Below are 19704 nucleotides of genomic sequence, written 5' to 3' on the forward strand. Positions count from 1 at the left end.
CACAAATAAAACAATCTAAAAAATCAGGAAGATATCCGTCTTAAGTAACTAAAGGGTGGTTAAATTTTAAAAACCGATGTCAAATGTGAACCACATCTAAACTTCAAGTTTTTTTCTGCATTTTATTTGACATTTCTCAATTTCAGACTAATTCAATTTTAATCAATTAAAGAGAGATAAAGGTCTTGGCGACCATTTGGCCGACATTTAATAAAAACAAATGACAGTAATTTCTTTAATAACATGTGTTTGATTATTAATTAATATAAAAGTTATTCATATGACTCTTCATATTCATTTGATTTCGAAAAGCAGCTTCCTGTACACCTGGCTCAAAATCACCAAGGTTGCAAATTTCAAAATTGATTTTATTACAAAACAAATTGCAAGCAAGATGATGACTTTTAGCTTACAGTCCCTGGCCATATTATTAGACGATTAGATTATACGCAATATTTGTAATGTTCAAGAATGGATGTATGGCTACATTATTGAAAGAGTAATTCACGTGTGGAATCACCACCCACAAATGCAGGAAAAACTCAAATCACGAGTAGACATTATGCTACGCAGAATTGAAGCAAAAGGAGGAGGTTCAACAGAATATTGAACAAAATTACAAAAATAACAACAAAAAAACTGAAAATATTTATTTAAAAAAAATTAAATCTGTTGTTTTATTTCTAGGAAGTAGAATTATTATAATTTAAATGCATTACAATATTCGAAAACCTGATTAAAATAACTGGATAATAAGATTTTGCATAAAATATAAAGTGCATCTAATATTATCGCCAGGGACTGTATACTGTTTTAAAATTTGTATCTTAATAAACTTTCACAGGGCAGTGCACAGAATTATGTACTTTATTAGAAATATTTTTTAGAATTAAATATCTTATAGAAATAATAAATTCGAAACGTTTTTCTAACTTTGATAAAATCAACAAGAACAAAACAAAGCGCATAATTTAAGCTTTGATATATAACATGGGTTTATTATGTATCTATATTAAATCAGCAATAATGAAAACAATACATACAAAGCCTTCCACAAGGAAAATACGTCAAAATACGTCCGGGAACGTTCCCGAAGTGACCGTTCACGAAATTAAAATTTCAAATAAGAGCGCCCTTTGATTATACGGCGGCCATCTTAAATGCGATCTGACTTTGTCAATGAGGACATATTTAAGGTTTCTTTGTTATTTCGAGTCGTAAAAAAGAATTTCATCAATAATTAAAAGTAATAAATACGTTCACGGAATGACGGACTATTGATGTAATGAATAGAAAGGTACTGAACATTTAGACACCGAATGGCTGGATTTACTTAAAATTATTTTTGATCGATTATTGATATGTTCACTGAAATGAATTGTGCGGTATTGGACAAACTATTTTTGCATTTTTATAGTTAAAAATAAATAATCTTTTAGTATCCTCTCTAAAACAACATTTTGTAAATAAAATAACGTGTATTGAGTAATGACCCTGGTTAAATACCTTAATTTTTTCAATTATTTTTTGGACTAGTTGTTGAAGATTGTAAATTAGGACGCGTTCCCGAAATGATTTTCTATGCTTGTATATTGATTTCGTTCAAATTGCACCTTATTAATAAATTACATTCTTTGATGGACACACAAAACAGGTTTTTATTCATTTTTTTTTTTCAATTAAGTCAAGATTTAAGGCATTAAATTGCTTGCAAAGCCAATTCTGCACCTTGGTGATTTAAAGCCAACTAAATCCACTTATGGTATTGAAAATATACCAATTTTTAATGACATTAACATTGCAGTTTTAGTATTCTAAAAAAATGCAAATATTTCAGTTTTTATCATCTATGGAATAAGAAAGAGCTTAAAATGCTTCAAATCAAGACAAAAAAGACTTGAACAAATCTTATTAAAAGCATGTCCTCCGAAGATCCTGAAGAATATTAGAACTCCTCTTTTGTTATTTAAATAACAAATATCTTCTTTTTAATTTTACTTAAGTTTTATGGCAAATGCATTTGGAAATTCGGTAAAAAAAAGTAAGTCAAATTTTAAAAATACTAATGATAGCTGAGTTAGTTAAAACTCCAAAAATTTGTAACGCCTTTGCTAATAAATTAAGCAATCTTTCATTGGCACTCCGTAAATATAGATGACAATTTATTCCTTTTCTTGAGAGACTTTCAACAAGACTACCTTTCATAATGTTCAATTGACCTTAGACAAAATCTGACATTACTTGCTTGAAGTTGATTAAAACTTTTGACCAACTTTCTTAGGATATCATAACATTTAAGCTGAAAGCAATTGAATTTCCTTCTTAGTTTATGGCATGGATTTCTTCTTATCTCAAAAAAGGTCTTATCAAGTTAAATTTAGAAGGGTTTTCTCCAACCTTTTCATTGCAAAATCGGGAGTTCCCCAGGATAGTCGTTTAAGACCTCTAATATTTATGTTAACTATCAATAATGTACCTTTTTGTTTACGACACAGTACCATCTTAATCTTAATCTTATGCGGATGATATGAAACACATTCAAAAGAAAAAAAAACTCCAAGAGGATGTTAACAGTTTTGTTATTTAGTGCCAAAATAATAGGTTGACTTTAACCAAATTAAATGTCAGGCAATGTCTTTCTTTAAAAAAAGGTACTTCAATTTATATTAATAATAAAATATCGTAGCACTCTACAGACGGCCGGCGTTTATAGTTTCAAAGGTTTTTGAAGTTGTTTTACACTCGAATTTTGATAAAGATAACTCTTTGCTAAGCGTGGGTCTAAGAATTGTCAGAATTCTTATGTTAATTTCGTTCTATATAACACTTTGGTTCGTCTCACCTTGAGTACGTATCACAGTTATGGAATCTTTTTTACGAGGTCCACAAGGATGAGACATAATCTGTTCAACAGAACTTCATATACGTTTCGCCTTAACTAAGACCTAATGAATTACAACTTTCAATCATTCATGTAAGTGAGTAATGTTGTCAGGGATGAAGGGGACCTACAGTTTCAAACCAAATCCGAACGGCTAATTTGAGAAAGCACTTTTCATGACAGGAGTTACTCTTGGAGGATTTGCCACTTCCTCGCAAGAGACAGTACCCGTGAAAAAAAAACTTTAAATGGCACAAATAGGGCTTGAGCCCAAGATCTCTAGCATGATCGTCCGTGATGGTTAGTAAACCATCATGCCACGGGTACTACACAAAAAAAAAAACAATTAGAGGTATGTAAATAAATACGAGTTATTAACCCATTATTAAATATAATCGATTGTATTTGAATTGCAATGTATGGTTTTTTGAAGTTTATGTCAAGTGTTTCTATTTGCGATGGAAAGCCTACTATGAAGTCTGTAAATGGACCCTAAAAATCTTGAGGAACGATATCTTTTTCATTTTGAATATTACACATTAATAAAGTTAAACTACCTTATTTTGTAACATTAAATAAAGACATTTTAGATTTTCGTCTAGTATAAGTGCCTTAGACAGTAATAATAATAACATTAAGGATTATTCCTTTAATGTTGGGCATAAGCTGTAGGCTAAGAACAATTTAGCATATGCGAAAATCCAAATTAATCCAAAAATTGAAGACCAAAGGAGACTCATAAAAGCTTCTACATTGTTATACCTTTTGAACTAAATCCTTCTAAAAATATGTATATACATATGTTCTTAACAATAAATCGCTGTTTCAAAATTCATCTATGTATCTTTATTGTATTTGATTTCCTCACTTAAAAGGTATATATTTCGATTTTGATATTAATCAAGAAAAACGTATTTATCTTTTATAAACAAATATTGAAATTCTTCTCAAGATTTTTTGAGACCTAAATTAAAATAACTTTCAAAATAAAAGCATTAGGTAGGCATTATAATACATGTAGATAAAGGTACCCTATGCCTATTACCTTCAATACATAGTTTTCAATAATTCAACTCTAGCCAAAATCTTTGGATCTATTGAATTTACTTTTCAAGAGCACCACTTGAATTTAGATTTGAATCTAGGTTTGCCATCGAAGTACGAGTATAGGTACAATTTATAACCTTTATACGAACTTGAACAATAGACATCGAATTGAATTACCTACATTGTATTGAAAACGTAGGAAGAGGTACTAAGCCTTCGTGCGTCTAAAGTTTCTATTTCTATTTGTATGTATTTCTCTCTTTTTTTATCTGGTAGATTTCTCTCTACCTCTCTCTCTCTCTTCATAAATTCCATTATTACAACATGAAAATTTAATCAAATCGAATCTTTGACACGCCATCATCATCGTTTGGCAATATGGGCTTCAACTTCAAGCTGCTGCAAGTGTTTGCTGTATAAAGTGATTCAAATCAAATATCTAATCAAATACATTTTTCTACTACTTCTGTTTCTATCTCTATCTCTATGTCTATCTGTGTTCTTTTTTTATTTTCTGTCAAATTTATGTAATGTAAACAAAAGACCATTACGCGCAACGGTTGATGAACTCAACTCAAAATATAAGTAAAAAAAAGCAGACAAGATAAAATAATAACGAACATGATACACACGAATGAAAAGAACAGAAGAAATAACGGGAAAAGAAACCAAAATGACATGTCAATATGTTGTTTGCTCATAGTATTAGCATAATACCAAAAACACCTAACTCCCACTCACTATCTATTACGTTATGCCACCACTGGAAAGTGTTACATTTCCAGAATAGGTAAGGCACTATACGAATAATGGTCGTCTAGAGTCAGTGGTGCCTTTCGTGCTTATGTATACAAAGTTTGCTTTGCTAAGAGACTTATGCTAACAAATTAATTATAAAGCGTTAATTGAAATAAGTTAGCAGGCTGTTTGGAAATTTACGAATATTTAAAATATAATTGTATTATCACTTATTTAATAAGATTCTTAAAATATTTTATAAAAATATTAGACAAAATTCCTCAACTTGATTAATGTTTCAAGTTCCCATTCTTGTCCGTCTGTCAATATTTCTAAAAGGATACAAAATATCAGCTTGTCAAAACCAATTTGAAACAGTTTTTATTTATTGTTGTAGGTTTCATTTTTTTTAAGTTGTCGATTTAATTTTTCTAAAAAACTAACTTAAAGCTTGATTTCAATATCTCTTTTTATTCCAGCGATATTTTAGTCGAAAAGCATTTTTTGAAGGTTCTAAGATTTTAAAATAAAATGCTCATTGAATTTTTCTAAGAAAATTATTTTATCTTAGCAACAATATTTTGTCAATAACTTCATTTATTCTCGAGATTTTGAAAATCGGCTTTGAAATATGTTCGGTAGTAATTTTTAAGCATATTAGTTTGTATTTAAAATTGTTACCAACTATCAATAAAAATAGTTTTTATGAGATCAAATTGGTTTGAAGCTTATATCCTTTATTGTGAGAGTGGTAAACAACCAACTAACTTTAAGTGTTATTTTTTTAAGGTTTTAAATTGAAGATTATGTTCCAATTTAGCAGTATTTTTCTTTTAAACTTGTGCAACTTGATTTCCGAATTTTAACAAACAATGTTTTGAATAAGATAAAATAAGTTTTAGTCAATAAGTTTGTCAAAATATTTTAGTAGAAAATTGATTTTACCAATTTTTAGAAGTACTTTTGGGGGATTTATTTATTTATTGGATTTTTCTAAAACTTGTGCTTAGATGTCAAAAATGTGTTTTTTTCATAGTGTAAAATTATTCTCAATATTTTTGCAGCATTTTTTTATTTATTAAAAGCATATTCATTAAAATTGTTATTAACTATAACGGGTATTAGGCAATACCCTTTTTAGCAGTTAGTATTTTTGACAGCTGTCAAATGTATGCTCAATTTTACTCCTGAACAAATTTTGCAAATCTAACAACTAATTTATTAAAGGAAGAGCTTCTAAAATCGTGGGACTTAACACCCCTGGACTATTTTTACGCAGTTAAGTCACTTGTCTACGCAGATAAGCCAGAGACTATTGACGTCTCGAAAGAGAATATTAGGCTCATTATTGCTGACATACGGTCCCAATTACTGCAAAAAGTTGTTGAAATCGGAACTCTTGACTAGAATTGTTTGAAGCCATCCCTGGCTGCACTTTCCAAATTCACATTAAGCGCTTTATTTATGCCTTTAATTTCTTTCTAAAAACCACACGTCTAAAAATGTACCCTTTATATGACTTCATTATACTGTGCTTTTCGAACAATTGTGGTCAAACATTTGATTACCCTATTCGAGATCAGTTCTTGGAATTTAGGAAACCTACGGGATTTCTTGCGCTAGATAGCACCCCTGTATAAAAGTTGATGGTATTATCAAGAAGTGATTTTGTGGAAATAAATGGGAAAAATTATTTTAGAACATAAAGCCGATATTTTCTGTCTGTTACGACTCAATTTGACAACACGAGAAATTTCTAAGAGATTGAATATTGCTCAACAAACTGTGGCATTGAATTTGAAAAAATATCCTGAGACCAGGAATACTAGCAGGAAAAAGGGCCCAGAGAGTCCAAAAAAGACGACCACAGTGGAAGATCGTTTTTTGCTGATGTACAGTCTTTGGCATCGGTTCAGGACTTTTTTGAACAAACGAATCTGTTTCGAGCTACAGGCAAAGTAATTCCGTGAAGCTCAGTGAGAAAAAAGAACGTAAAAGCTGGGCTTAGAGCACTCAAGTCAGTACTGAAGACGGAAAGAGTCAAAGAAAAACGTTTGCTCGTGGCTCAGGAACACCTAAATTGGACTCAAAACATGTGGAACAATGTCATCTTTTCGGAATAATCAAAATTCAAGCTACATGTTGGTGATGAGAGGATCCTTGCGCGAAGAGAATTGAAAGAACGACTTATTCTAATTGCATTTTGCGGATGCTTCTAAAACTGAAGGTGTGATGGTGTGGGGAATAGGGATGCTTCTCTGCAGATGAAAAGGTAGAATGAGCTTTTTAGATTCCAAAGTCATTGCAAAAGTTTACCTTCAAGTCCTTGAAAACGTATTGGAGCCCATGGTGGTACAGATTTTTGGGAACACTTGCAGTTTCGAGGATGAAATGTTTGACTGTTAACAGTCGAACTGTTTGTTCCTGAACACCATCGGGGCGAAACGCATATTTGAACACTATGCTGGTTCATTTTTATTTTTATTTTCATTTCATGATTTTAAAAATAAAAATATTATTTTAATGATTTTAAATCATATTTACTTGCAGTTTCATTTTTCAAAAAGACAATGCTTCTTGTGTTACAGCCAAAATTGTAATTATGAACTTGTTTTTATTTTAACCATGACTGACTAATATAAAGCTTTAAAAAAAGCTAAAACTTCTTTGAATAACGAAAAATATTTGTTTTTTCTTTTATTTCTAAGGTTAAAAAGTAATTCTAAGAAAATAATATCGATGTACTTAGTTAGCCTCCCTACAGTCCAGATCTCAATCCAATTGTTAAAATTTGGTCTATAATGAAACTTGAGGTTGCGAAGAAGCGGTCAGAGTCGGTTGATGAATCAAAAAACTACTTACCCGGACCTAGAACACGATGCCTGCATTCACATATAAAAACCTATCTCATTTAATGTCTCGCCGATGTACAGCCTTAATAAAAACAAGAGGAGGTCCAACAAAGTACTAATTAGATACAACCTGTTTCTGAGAAGCAATAAAAAAAAAACAAAAACCTGCAACTTTAATACCTAAAAAACTCACTTTTTGGTATAATCACTTTTTGTTCCCGTAACCATTTTAGAAAAATTTCAAAATTCTTATTGTATCATAAAACGATGTAAACCACATAATAAAACAAAACCTCAATAAAAATATTTCGTTATTTCTACAAATTAGACAAAATTCAAATGCAAACCAAAACTTATTTAATGGCCGTAGTATTATTAGTTCGTACAATAATGAGATTCAAAATAATAAATAATTAAATAAAATCCTTCCTTTAAAACTGTAAGAAATTCTAAAATCGATAAGAACTTTAAGTAAATAAAAAGCACAAATATGAAAAACGATTGATGAAAATCTTAAATTTAATTATATCAGGTATTTAGGCTTGAGAACCCTAAGACTATGACAAGGATTGTGGCACTTAATTTTAAAAAATTCCACCCTACGCAACTAATCGAATTCAAAGTTCACAAAATAGACACACTAATGTAAATTATTATGATTGACTTATCATACCCTGACGGACTTAAATTAGATTATAACAACGAAAGATGAAAAAGTATTTTTGCAATGAATGCCAGTGTGCAGTTGACAGTTGACAGTCTGGAACTGCTAGACTTACGAGCATAACTTAATGCTGTAGATATTTAGATCAATAAATTCTCATAATACTTATGTGGGTTAAGTGGAGAAGACCCGATTTTGTAATGGCAATTTTTTATGCAATAACTTAATTGTGAATGCTAAAAAATTTAGGGAATGTGGAATTGTTATGAGCTTTTTGTGCGAAAAAGTAACAATTCTCAAAAATATGTTTTTAGATGAAAACAAACAATAAATGATTTTCTTGAAAGTATCGCTTACTTCTTTATCTTTTATAAATCCGTTCGGGACTTTATAACTTTCCGAACGCACACTAATGACCAAACTGTCAATGTTAAGTAGGCAATACATTAGCAACAAACAAATATACAGAGTTGTAAACACTAAAGTCTTTTAGTGACTGCATTTATGTCATGATTTAAGAACTCAAGTAAGTCAATAGTTCCCGTGGCGTGATGGTTATTGCATAGAATTGTCATGACAGATGTATAGGGTGCCATATTAAAGTTTTTTTCATTTAAAAGTCAATTTAAAAAACGAGTCAATTTTGAAGTCAGGAAATTGTTTAGTTGCAGTCATTTGAATTTTTAAAGTCAGTAAACTGACTTCGAGTGAATGTCACGAAAATGACATTTAACTTTTATAAAGTCAAAGTGAAATCACGATTTTAGTTCAAAACTTTAGTTAATTGGATTTCACTTTTATAAAATAGATGTTCAAGAATAACCTGAAACCGGAATTCCGAGAATCTGACAGACCTTTTAGGAAAATTCGCATCATATTGCAACTTTGTGTCATACATCGACGTAATTTCGACTCAACAATTTCATCAATATGTAGAAATAGTTTTGTACTTTTCTTATGGTGTCGCAATTCCAAGTAGGTGGGTTTTCGTTGTCAATGACAATGTTATTTCTAGTAATAATTAATTTGTACGGGTTCCACAAATTGTTGCCTTACCTATTCAAAACTTGAATGAAACTGCTAAATCTTAAAACGGTGCTGTAAAAGTTTCATATTATTATTTTTGAGACAGTTAATTGTTAAATTACAATTATCAACAAAACTTTTAAAGTGAGATCAAATAAAACGTTTCGTATATATTTGATAAATTAAAAGGTAAACTTCAATTTAGGTAGGCAAAATATTGACAAGTGTATAGTAAGCGTTTTATTGTTTTCCAAATAATTTGTCAAGTCTAATCTTTGACTGATCTCAAATGACTAATTTCAATCGCCTCAGAAAAAAAGTAAAACTATATAATAATTAAGCTCATACTAATGTGTTTCTCCACAACATATTGTTTTGAAGAAGTAGATAGGATGTCAATTTAATGGAAATAGTGTTTGAATAATATTTTTATTAAGTCCGTAAAGCTGGAAGAAGCAGAAATTTAGGGATCTTTTTGTGCTAATTTAGTGCTCTAATCCCGACTTGGTTTAAAAATCCCTTCCCCCTCAAACTTAGTTTCATAATTTCAAAAAACTGATGATGAGGGCACTTTTTGGGCTCTTAAGTTAGCGAAGCTTAAAATTAGTATCTTAACAACTTTCCCCCTAAATTGAGTTGCAAAGTTGAAATTTTTCTCGACCAAACACAATTTTAAAAAGAGGCTGGTATGCGACCCTCACTGATAACTTCCCATCCCGTCTGTCGATTTGTCTTGCTTAAAAGTTTGTCTATATGTACTCGTATCAATTTTTACCAAATTCGCGCACTATTTTTTGTAGATTTTATTTTTATGAAAAAAAACGGACTGTTGGAGTTTTATATAAAAATGACTGAATATCGAAAACAATATTTTCTCTGAAATAAAATAAGTTTGAAGTCAATATTTTTAATTTTTGAAAAGCTATTTGAGTCGAAAGTAAATTTTTACCAAGTTTTAGTATTGTTTTTTTTTAGAGTTTTATTTTTTGTGAAAAAACTGTCAATTCGATTTGTTTCAAAATTTTATTAAATGTTGAAAACAATATTTCTTATAAGATAAAATTAGTTTGAAGCCAATGTTTCAAATTTTTGAAAAGATATTTGATTCAAAAATAAATTTTTACTAACTTTTTATTAATTTTTTTTAGGTTTTTATTTTTTGTAAAAAACTGTCAATTCGATTTTTTCAACATTTTTCAGAATATTAAAACCAAAATATTTCTTATAAGATAAAATAATTTTGAATCCTAAATTTCAAGCTTTTGAAAAGATATTTGAGTGGAAATTCAATGTTTAACAACTTTGAATAATGTTTTTTTTTGATTTTTATTATTTTATAAAAAAAAACTGATAATTCAATTTTTTCTCAAAATTTTATCAGATGTCAAAAACATTATTCTTCGCACAAAATTGTTTTGGAGATGAAATCATATTTTACTCGTAAGATTTTGGAGGTGACAAATTTTTGTTTTCAGTTTTTTTTATTTTGAAAAAAAAAACCGTTAAATAGATTTTTTTTCAAAAATATACTATCTTGATATCACGTTACAATATATTATATAAAATTTAATTCAAGTCTCTAGCGTTTTTGGTTCGTAAGATATTTAGAGTTAACCATAATTTTCACCTTTTTTTCACACAGATAAAATAAAAAACCACAAACGCAATTTTCTTGAGAGCCCTTTCTGCCTTATTATCTGTATAACAAAATTTATTTGAAATCGATATCTCTTCTGGTTCTTGAGCTACAGACATCTTTCTAAAAATCTTTTATTTCGACTCTAGAGACCTTGAAACGTCGCGAAATGTCAAAATTGTCAACTTGACAAATCGGACCCATTACAATAACTTCCTATGGGAAGTTAAAAATCTAATGATGGGGTTATTTAGGGCTTTTTTTCTGCTAATTAAGTGGTCTAATCCCGACTTGATTCAAAAATCCCTTTAGCCTCAAACTTGTGGTGTTCCCAGCTTGACGTTAAGCTGGAAACACCACACCTTTAAATTTATAATTTCAAGAAAACTGATGATAAGGGAATTTAGGGCCCTTTTTGGGCTCCCTAACTTGGGAAACCCAAGCCAAACCCAAGGTATCTCAAGCCCTAACCCCTTTAATCCCGTCGCAAAGTTGAAGTTTTTAGAGACTTTCTAAACCAAACAAAATTTTAAAAATCTAATGATGGGGTTATAAGGGTTAATTTTATATTTGTTAAGTGCTCTTAAAATTAATTTCAAAAGTTCAAACATTTTTTATTGCATTACCCTGACGAAATTTGAACAATTTTTTAGGGAAGAACCTAAATTAGCACAAGAAGAGTTCTAAATTTCTGCATCATAAAAATTCCGAAATTCAATTGTGGCGTTTCCAGCTTTACGGACCTAATTTTATTAACATTATTTGAATTTATGAAAAGCTCTTAAAACTCAAAACCTAGCTATGAGTTGACACTAGTTTTTTTATCTTTCCACGACTTCTGTTTTCAAAAAGCATTTAATTTTAACTAATAGAAGTCGTAAAAATTACTCTGATCGACAAAATTACATTTTTGAAATGTCTTGAATTCAAATCTATCCTTAAAATTTTCTACCACATCACATTTCAAACTGTGCTATTTTCAAGATCCTAAATACAGCGAAAACGGTTTTTCTTAAAATTAATTAAAACACAATATAAATTGTATGAAGATTTTTTAAAATAAAAATTCTTATCTTTTAAATAAACTTTAAATCACCTTTGAATTTCTAATTAGTTATGAGATGAATTATGGGTGTTCATTGGTTTAATCCAAAATTTTGAAAAAAAATCTTTTAATTTTGAAGTTAATCTTTAGTGTTAATTCCGAATTCAAACTCAGAAACACACGTTTTCAACATTATATTTATATTTTTCAATAGGCTGCAAAAACTTTATGTTATAAACTGAAGACTAAGAATTCGTGATATGATCCAAAAATTGTTTTTATACCGTTTTGCGTTTCTTTTTGGTGTTGTTTTAAGGTTAATCTATACAAAATGAAGACTTACGACTAATGATATTTTTTCACAACAAAATTAGGAAAATACTAACAAAATTTTCAACGGAATATCGAAGTAAAACATCCTAACGAATTTGTCAACTCCTCCCAAGTCGCAGTACCCATGCATAAAAAAAACTTTAGATGGCATAAAAGCATTAAATGTAGAAATGTTGTATCTCAAAACCTGACGTAATCGATTAATTTTGAAGTTGAATTCGAAGTAAAACATTCCAAAGCCATACAAAAAAGTATAATTTAGTTGCCAGTGTAATTTCTTTCGTCGAAGTTGATGGTACCTAATCGTTTGTGTTAATTGGAATGATCAAAACCTGATATGAAAAGTGTTAAACCATTACTATCAGAATAAATAAGTATCGGAATACTTGAATAAATAAAAGCGAAATGCACAATTCTAAATCATTCTTAAAACAAAATTATTAGTTAATTTTATAAGCTTTAATTATCTTATTCCTCATGAATTATAATTTTGTTGAAATCGCTGATTACACATTTGCTCTTTTTAACATGTTTCTAGACTTTTAACTTGGGTTAATAGTTTTTAATAAAAATAAAAAAAATAATCTCAACCCAAGCAACGTCAAGGATGTCAGCTAGTAAGTTAGAATATACTTGTTAATTATTAAATACAGTGTGAGCCGTGAACTAATCCATTTGCTTTACTTAAGGTGGGTGTGCTGTGCGGCGAGATCTCATGATTGGAAATAAAGAAAAACAAAAGAGCAAAACAAAAAAAGAAAACAAATAAGAAATATAAAAAAACTCCAAAAAAAAACACAACCAAAACACGCAAAAGGGCCACAAAAATTACGAAATACGAGTAAAACAACAAATAAATTCTACTATCTCCCACCTGTGTTAGATGCCGACGACGACGTGGACGGGTTTTGGGGCTGCTGCTGATGATGATGGTGATGGAGGACTGCTGTAAAGTTATTTGCTGTTTTCCACGATTCGGTTTGTACAATAATTGTCTCGATTTGATGATGCTGTTGACAGACACGCTGGGCACCGGAATTGTTTTTCGATATAACTGTCAACTTGACATCCGTTGGTGTTACTTCCGAGTGTGAAGACGATGACGACGATAATGATGGCGACAACGACAACGATACCGACTGCGACACCGACGACGACGGAACACCATCGAGAACCAAAGGCAAATCGTTACTGCCACTGCCACTGCTTGGGCCCGGGGTCGACTCATCTGCTGGGGCTTGGTTACCAACAACATTGGAAGAACTATTACCGCGGCTGCCACCGCCACCGCCACCATCACCGATACAACTCGTTCCAGTGAAGACAGTGGCGTCGTCGTCGATGTTTTTGGATGGGTCGATTGAACGCCGAACAACTGTTGCTTGGATAGTGGACAGTCTACCACTGGAAGGTTCCACTTGGATAGGTGCTACCTTTTGTTGTGTTTGTGCTAGCGTCGTCGTCGATGCCGGCAAAGTGGTGCTTCCCGTTCCAGAAGAAACCAGTGATGGTGGTGATTCAACTCCCTTGGCTAGCCTCGACGCACATGACTGAAGCTGAAGCCGATGCGAGCCACTGCTGGTGATTCCCTTTGTTGGTGAATGCTGTAAATGTGGTGCTGGTGTTTCCCCAGCTATCAGTGGTTCTGGTACCGCAACTGATTCACCATCACCAGTCAAGGGGGAATTGTTTTTCAATCCAAATCCACGGTTGGTAGTTGAGGCTTCAGTGATGCTCGAGCTCGATGTCTGCTGTTTGGCTTGGGTCGATGACATTTCGAGCTCTGCTTTGGCATCTCGTTTTATTGTTATTGTTATTGGATGTTTCTTGCTCGGCTTCGTCGTTGTTGTTGTTTTAGTTGTTGTGGATTCTTTTTCTTTTAATATGGATTTTTGTTTTGTTGTGAGTTTTTCTTTTTTCTTTGCTTGTTTCTTGTGCCATTTCTTGCCATGATCTTTGACTGATTGAGGAGGCGACACGTTATGATGGAATTTCGCGGAAAGGGAAGAAAGAATTGTAATATAATTTATTTATTTTGTTGTTCATTTTGTTGCATAAATTTTCTTTCTTTTCTTTGAAAAAATACAACAACAAAAAAACTACGAATACATGATGGAAGGTAATTACTTTGATCAAAGAACCAGAACACAAAAAATGTTACACAAAAATTAAATAAAATTCTAGAACAGAAGTTCTACTTAAAAGGAAACTACGGTAGGTAAGTCATGCAACAAGCTGAAAGATTATAATTTTTATTTAAAGACAAAATAAAGCAAACAAACGAAAAATTGTTATCAGTAATGTTTGGGATTCCAGTTGTCATAGAAGATAGGCCTAAATATTCATAATAAGTACTGTCAGAAGATTAAGAAGTAATAAAATAAGAAAGTAGCTAGGTACCTTTAGTCAAAAACACTTATGAAGATATAGATCTTTCTTACGTATCACCCTATAGGTAAAGGGTGATTTTTTTGAGATTAGGATTTTAATGCATTAGTATTTGACAGATCACGCGGGATTTCAGACATGGCTTCAAAGAGAAAGATGCTCAGTATGCTTTGACATTTCATCATGAATAGACTTACTAACGAGCAACGCTTGCAAATCATTGAATTTTATTACCAAAATCAGTGTTCGGTTCGAAATGTGTTTCGCGCTTTACGTCCGATTTATGGTCTACATAATCGACCAAGTGAGCAAACAATTAATGCGATTGTGACCAAGTTTCGCACTCAGTTTACTTTATTGGACATTAAACCAACCACACGAATGCGAGAAGAGAATATTGCGTCTGTTTCTGAGAGTGTTGCTGAAGACCGTGAAATGTCGATTCGTCGCCGTTCGCAGCAATTGGGTTTGTGTTATTCGACCACGTGGAAGATTTTACGCAAAGATCTTGGTGTAAAACCGTATAAAATACAGCTCGTGCTAGAACTGAAGCCGAACGATCTGCCACAACGTCGAATTTTCAGTGAATGGGCCCTAGAAAAGTTGGCAGAAAATCCGCTTTTTTATCGACAAATTTTGTTCAGCGATGAGGCTCATTTCTGGTTGAATGGCTACGTAAATAAGCAAAATTGCCGCATTTGGAGTGAAGAGCAACCAGAAGCCATTCGAGAACTGCCCATGCATCCCGAAAAATGCACTGTTTGGTGTGGTTTGTACGCTGGTGGAATCATTGGACCGTATTTTTTCAAAGATGCTGTTGGATGCAACGTTACGGTGAATGGCGAGAGCTATCGTTCAATGCTAACAAACTTTTTGTTGCCAAAAATGGAAGAACTGAACTTGGTTGACACAGCTCGCGATTCTATGGCCATTTTGAGGGAAAACTTCGGAGAACAATTCATCTCAAGGAATGGACCGGTAAGTTGGCCACCAAGATCATGCGATTTGACGCCTTTAGACTATTTTTTGTGGGTCTACGTCAAATTTAAAGTCTACACAAATAAGCCAGCAACTATTCCAGCTTTGGAAGACAACATTTCCGAAGAAATTCGGGCTATTCCGGCCGAAATGCTCGAAAAAGTTACCCAAAATTGGACTTTCCGAATGGACCACCTAAGACGCAGCCGCGGTCAACATTTAAATGAAATTATCTTCAAAAAGTAAATGTCATGGACCAATCTAACGTTTCAAATAAAGAATCGATGAGATTTTGCAAATTTTATGCGTTTTTTTTTTACAAAAATGTTCTCAAGCTCTTAAAAAATCACCGTTTATAATAAAAATGAAAATGTTGCCTTGATTTCACGCATACATAGAATGAACTAATGAGTTTTGATGGCAAATGTCACGCACACATTTAATCACTTCATGAATCAGCTGTTTCGCAAGGCAGAGGCTTGTAGGCAAACCAAAATGGCTAACTAGGATTTATATTATCATTAGAATGTTTTTGAATATAGTGAGATGTGAAATCGTTCCACAACATTTGTGATATTCAATAAAATAAAATTAGTAAGCATATAATTCGAACAAGCAAAACTTATAACACTATATTCCTAAGAGGGAATTTTAAGAACGTAGTGTAATTGATATTATATTAAGGTAAGTGAAATTTGGTAACTTAAGTTCATGTCAAATGTTTATGTTATGAGTTTTAAGATTTAAACCTTATTAAAAACTCATTCATTTTATTCCATTTATTTGACAGTAATGGCACGTACAGTAAGATTACATCTTTCATAGTACTTAGAAATAATAGGCTTACAAATTTACATTATATTAAATACGATTTAAGAGAATGAGATTTTATTAAAGTTAAAAGCAATTCTTTGTGATTGAAGGGAAAAGGGAGAGGATTGGTGTAGAAGGAACGGTTACATGAAAGTTTGGTAAACAGATAAGACGGAGCCTTAATATGTATTTCTTTATGTAAAAATAAACAGTTTCTTGCGTCTATGTATGTATGTATGAATGCTGCAGTGTGCAACCCAATATATATTTAGAAAATTCCGAAACATGGTCATATCTACGTAACCCATAGACGTAACGGGCAGCATCATTGAAAGCAACTTGCAGTTTTTGTTTAGATAGTGAATCCAGATCACTGTACACTATTTCAGCATATATGATATGAGGGGAACTATTAAAGCAATTATTAGTTTACGTAGAGTTTCAACAGGTGTAAAGTATGCTGAGGGTCAAAGTTTACGTAAGCATCCATAAATGCGACCAATGACATAATAAGTATGTCTATAGCCTGACAGATGACGGTCAATAATATATCCAAGGCTGGTGCAATGATCCTACTTTAATTAAACAATCACTTAGCCAAATATAAGGAAGAGTAGAGGGATCGAACCTTTTCTTCAAAATTGGAATGACTAAGGTCTTGCAAAGATTTAAAAATAGGCCATTTGCAATGCACCACGCATTAATTTGGTTAAGATCCTTGTTGATGGAGAGGGACAGTTCATTGAGCTGATGAAAAGGCCTGGCAAGGTGGAGTTGAACATCATCAGCATACAGGTGAACCGAAGAGTGCGAACAACACGCAGACAGATCATTGATGAACATACAAAACAGTATTGGACCAAGAATAGAACCCTGTGGGACTCCTTGCGTAACAGGTCTAAGTGCTGAGGATTTCCCCCCAGAAAAAACCCTTTGTGATCTGTCAGATAGATAGTCACCAATTAGCGAGCATGCCCGCTCACTAAAGCCGAAAAAGTTTACGAGTTTCCACTTTAGAATACTGCGATTCACTTTGTCAAGTAAGCAGAGGAGATTTATTTGACCCTTATCATAGTCCACCCTAACATCTTCAAGAAGATAAACCAGTAGAGCAGCTATGATTTGCTCTGAAACCGGATTGTTTTTCAATCAGCAAGTTGTTAAGTGAAATATGGCTTAAGATCTGTTGCTCAATTATCTTCTCAAGGACCTTAGAGAGGCAAGGTAGGATGCTAATTGGTCTAAAATCAGTTGGAGAATTAGAGTCGCGCTTCTTAACCGTTGGAAGAACTCTTGCAATTTTCCAAGAGCGAGGGAAAGTAGAAGTGACAATGCACCAGTATATAATATGAGTTAAATGGGTTATAATTAGTGGAAGTATGAGTTTAACGAAACGAATAGAATATCATCTTTACTAACAACAGATATCAAAAACATTATTCTTCGTTGCACAAAATTATTTTGGAGATGAAATCATATTTTAGTCGTAAAATTTTGGTGGTGACAGTTTTTTGATTTATAAATAAAACCGTTAAATGGATTTTTTTTTTAAAATATATACTTCTCTGAGATCACGTTACAATTTATTATATACAATTTAATTCAAGTCTCTAACGTTTTTGGTTCGTAAGATATTTAGGGTGAACCAAAATTTTCACCTTTTTTCAAACTGCTATAGTAAAAAAACAAACCACGCAATTTTCTTGAGAGCCCTTTCTGCCTTATTAACTTTCCATAGGAAGTTATTGTAATTTGTATCCGATTTGTCAAATTGAAAATTTTGACATTTCTCGAGGTTTCAAGGACAATAGAGTCGAAATAAAAGATTTTTAGAAAGATGTCTGTACGTTCGCGACGTTTTTTTCGTCGTCCATAGCTCAAGAACCAGACGAGATATCGACTCCAAATAAATTTTGTTATACAGATAAAAAGGCAGAAAGATGCAGAAAGGGCTCTCAAGAAAATTGCGTGGGTGGTTCTTTTACCATAGCAGTTTAAAAAAAATTTGAAAATTTTGGTTAACCCTAAATATCTTACGGACCAAAAAGTTAGAGATATGAATTAAATTTTATATAATAAATTGTAACGTGATCTCAAAGAAGTATATTTCTTGAAAAAAATCTATCTAACGGTTTTTTTATAAATCAAAAAAACTGAAAAAAAAATTTGTCACCTCCATATTTTAACGACTAAAATATAATTTCATCTCCAAAACAATTTTGAGCAACAGAGAACAATGTTTTTGAAATCTGATAAAATTTTGAGAAAAATCGAATTGACAGTTTTTTTTTTTATAAAAAATAAAAATCTAAAAAAAACATTACTCAAAGTTGGTAAAAATTGAATATCGACTCAAATATCTTTTTAAAACTTTAATATATTGGCTTCAAACTAATTTTATCTTATAAGAAATATTGTTTTCAACATTCGGTAAAATTTTGAGAAAAATCGAATTGACAGTTTTTTTTTACAAAAAATAAAAACCTAAAAAAATGTATAAAAGTTAGTAAAAATTTATTTTCGACTCAAATATCTTTTCAAAAATTTTAGATATTGGCTTCAAATTTATTTATTTTACAGAAAATATTGTTTTCATTATTCAATGATTTTTATATAAAAATCCAACAGTCCGTTTTTTCATAAAAAATAAAAGCTACAAAAAATAGTACGCAAATTTGGTAAAATTGATACAAGTACATATAGGCAAACTTTTAAGCAAGACAAATCGACAGACGGGATGGGAAGTTAGTGTGGGTCGCATCCCAGCCTCTTTTTTAAAATTTATTTGAAATCGATATCTCTTCTGGTTCTTGAGCTATATGGACGACGAAAAAAACGTCGCGAACGTATGAATTTACGTACACACGCACGCACAGACATCTTTCTAAAAATCTTTTATTTCAACTCTAGGGACCTTGAAACTTCGAGAAATGTCAAAGTTTTCAATTTGACAAATCGGACCCATTACAATAACTTCCTATGGGAAATTAATAATAGCATTCCCAAAAAATTGCATTCGTTTACAAGCCTGCCGAATAACAGCTAGGTTTCCAGTCTTCATATGGAGTGTCTTTGCTTAATAAAACTTTTAGTGCATCTCGATAAGTGTCAACCCCTAACATACCGTCTTTTACGTTGTCCTGTCGATATGTCATGCCTAGTGTCAAAAATAATAAATTTAAAATGGATTCCCTATTAATCAAATCGCTTTTCATAAAAGTCTTAAAATTGATGCCTAACTTAAGTGTTGTATAGACTATACCTAGCGCTTTTATCTTTTTAACCGATTTTCCAAAAGATTAA

At 31.7% G+C, this 19704-nt stretch overlaps 1 protein-coding gene across 3 annotated transcripts in view; it reads right to left on the reverse strand.

The window, feature by feature from the left end:
* Nucleotides 1-19704, reverse strand: part of LOC129949002 (protein cappuccino) — a 171284-nt gene that overhangs the window by 106275 nt on the left and 45305 nt on the right. For 2 of the 3 annotated variants that reach the window (XM_056060185.1, XM_056060184.1), the window contains exon 2: nt 13097-14182. The exons of the other annotated variant lie outside the window; for it this stretch is intronic. In XM_056060185.1, the coding sequence (XP_055916160.1) occupies nt 13097-14182 (1086 nt within the window). The remainder of the gene's footprint in view (nt 1-13096; nt 14183-19704) is intronic. 3 annotated transcript variants of the gene reach the window in all.

Source organism: Eupeodes corollae, chromosome 3 (genome assembly GCF_945859685.1).
Source record: "Eupeodes corollae chromosome 3, idEupCoro1.1, whole genome shotgun sequence".
Lineage (NCBI taxonomy): Eukaryota > Metazoa > Arthropoda > Insecta > Diptera > Syrphidae > Eupeodes > Eupeodes corollae.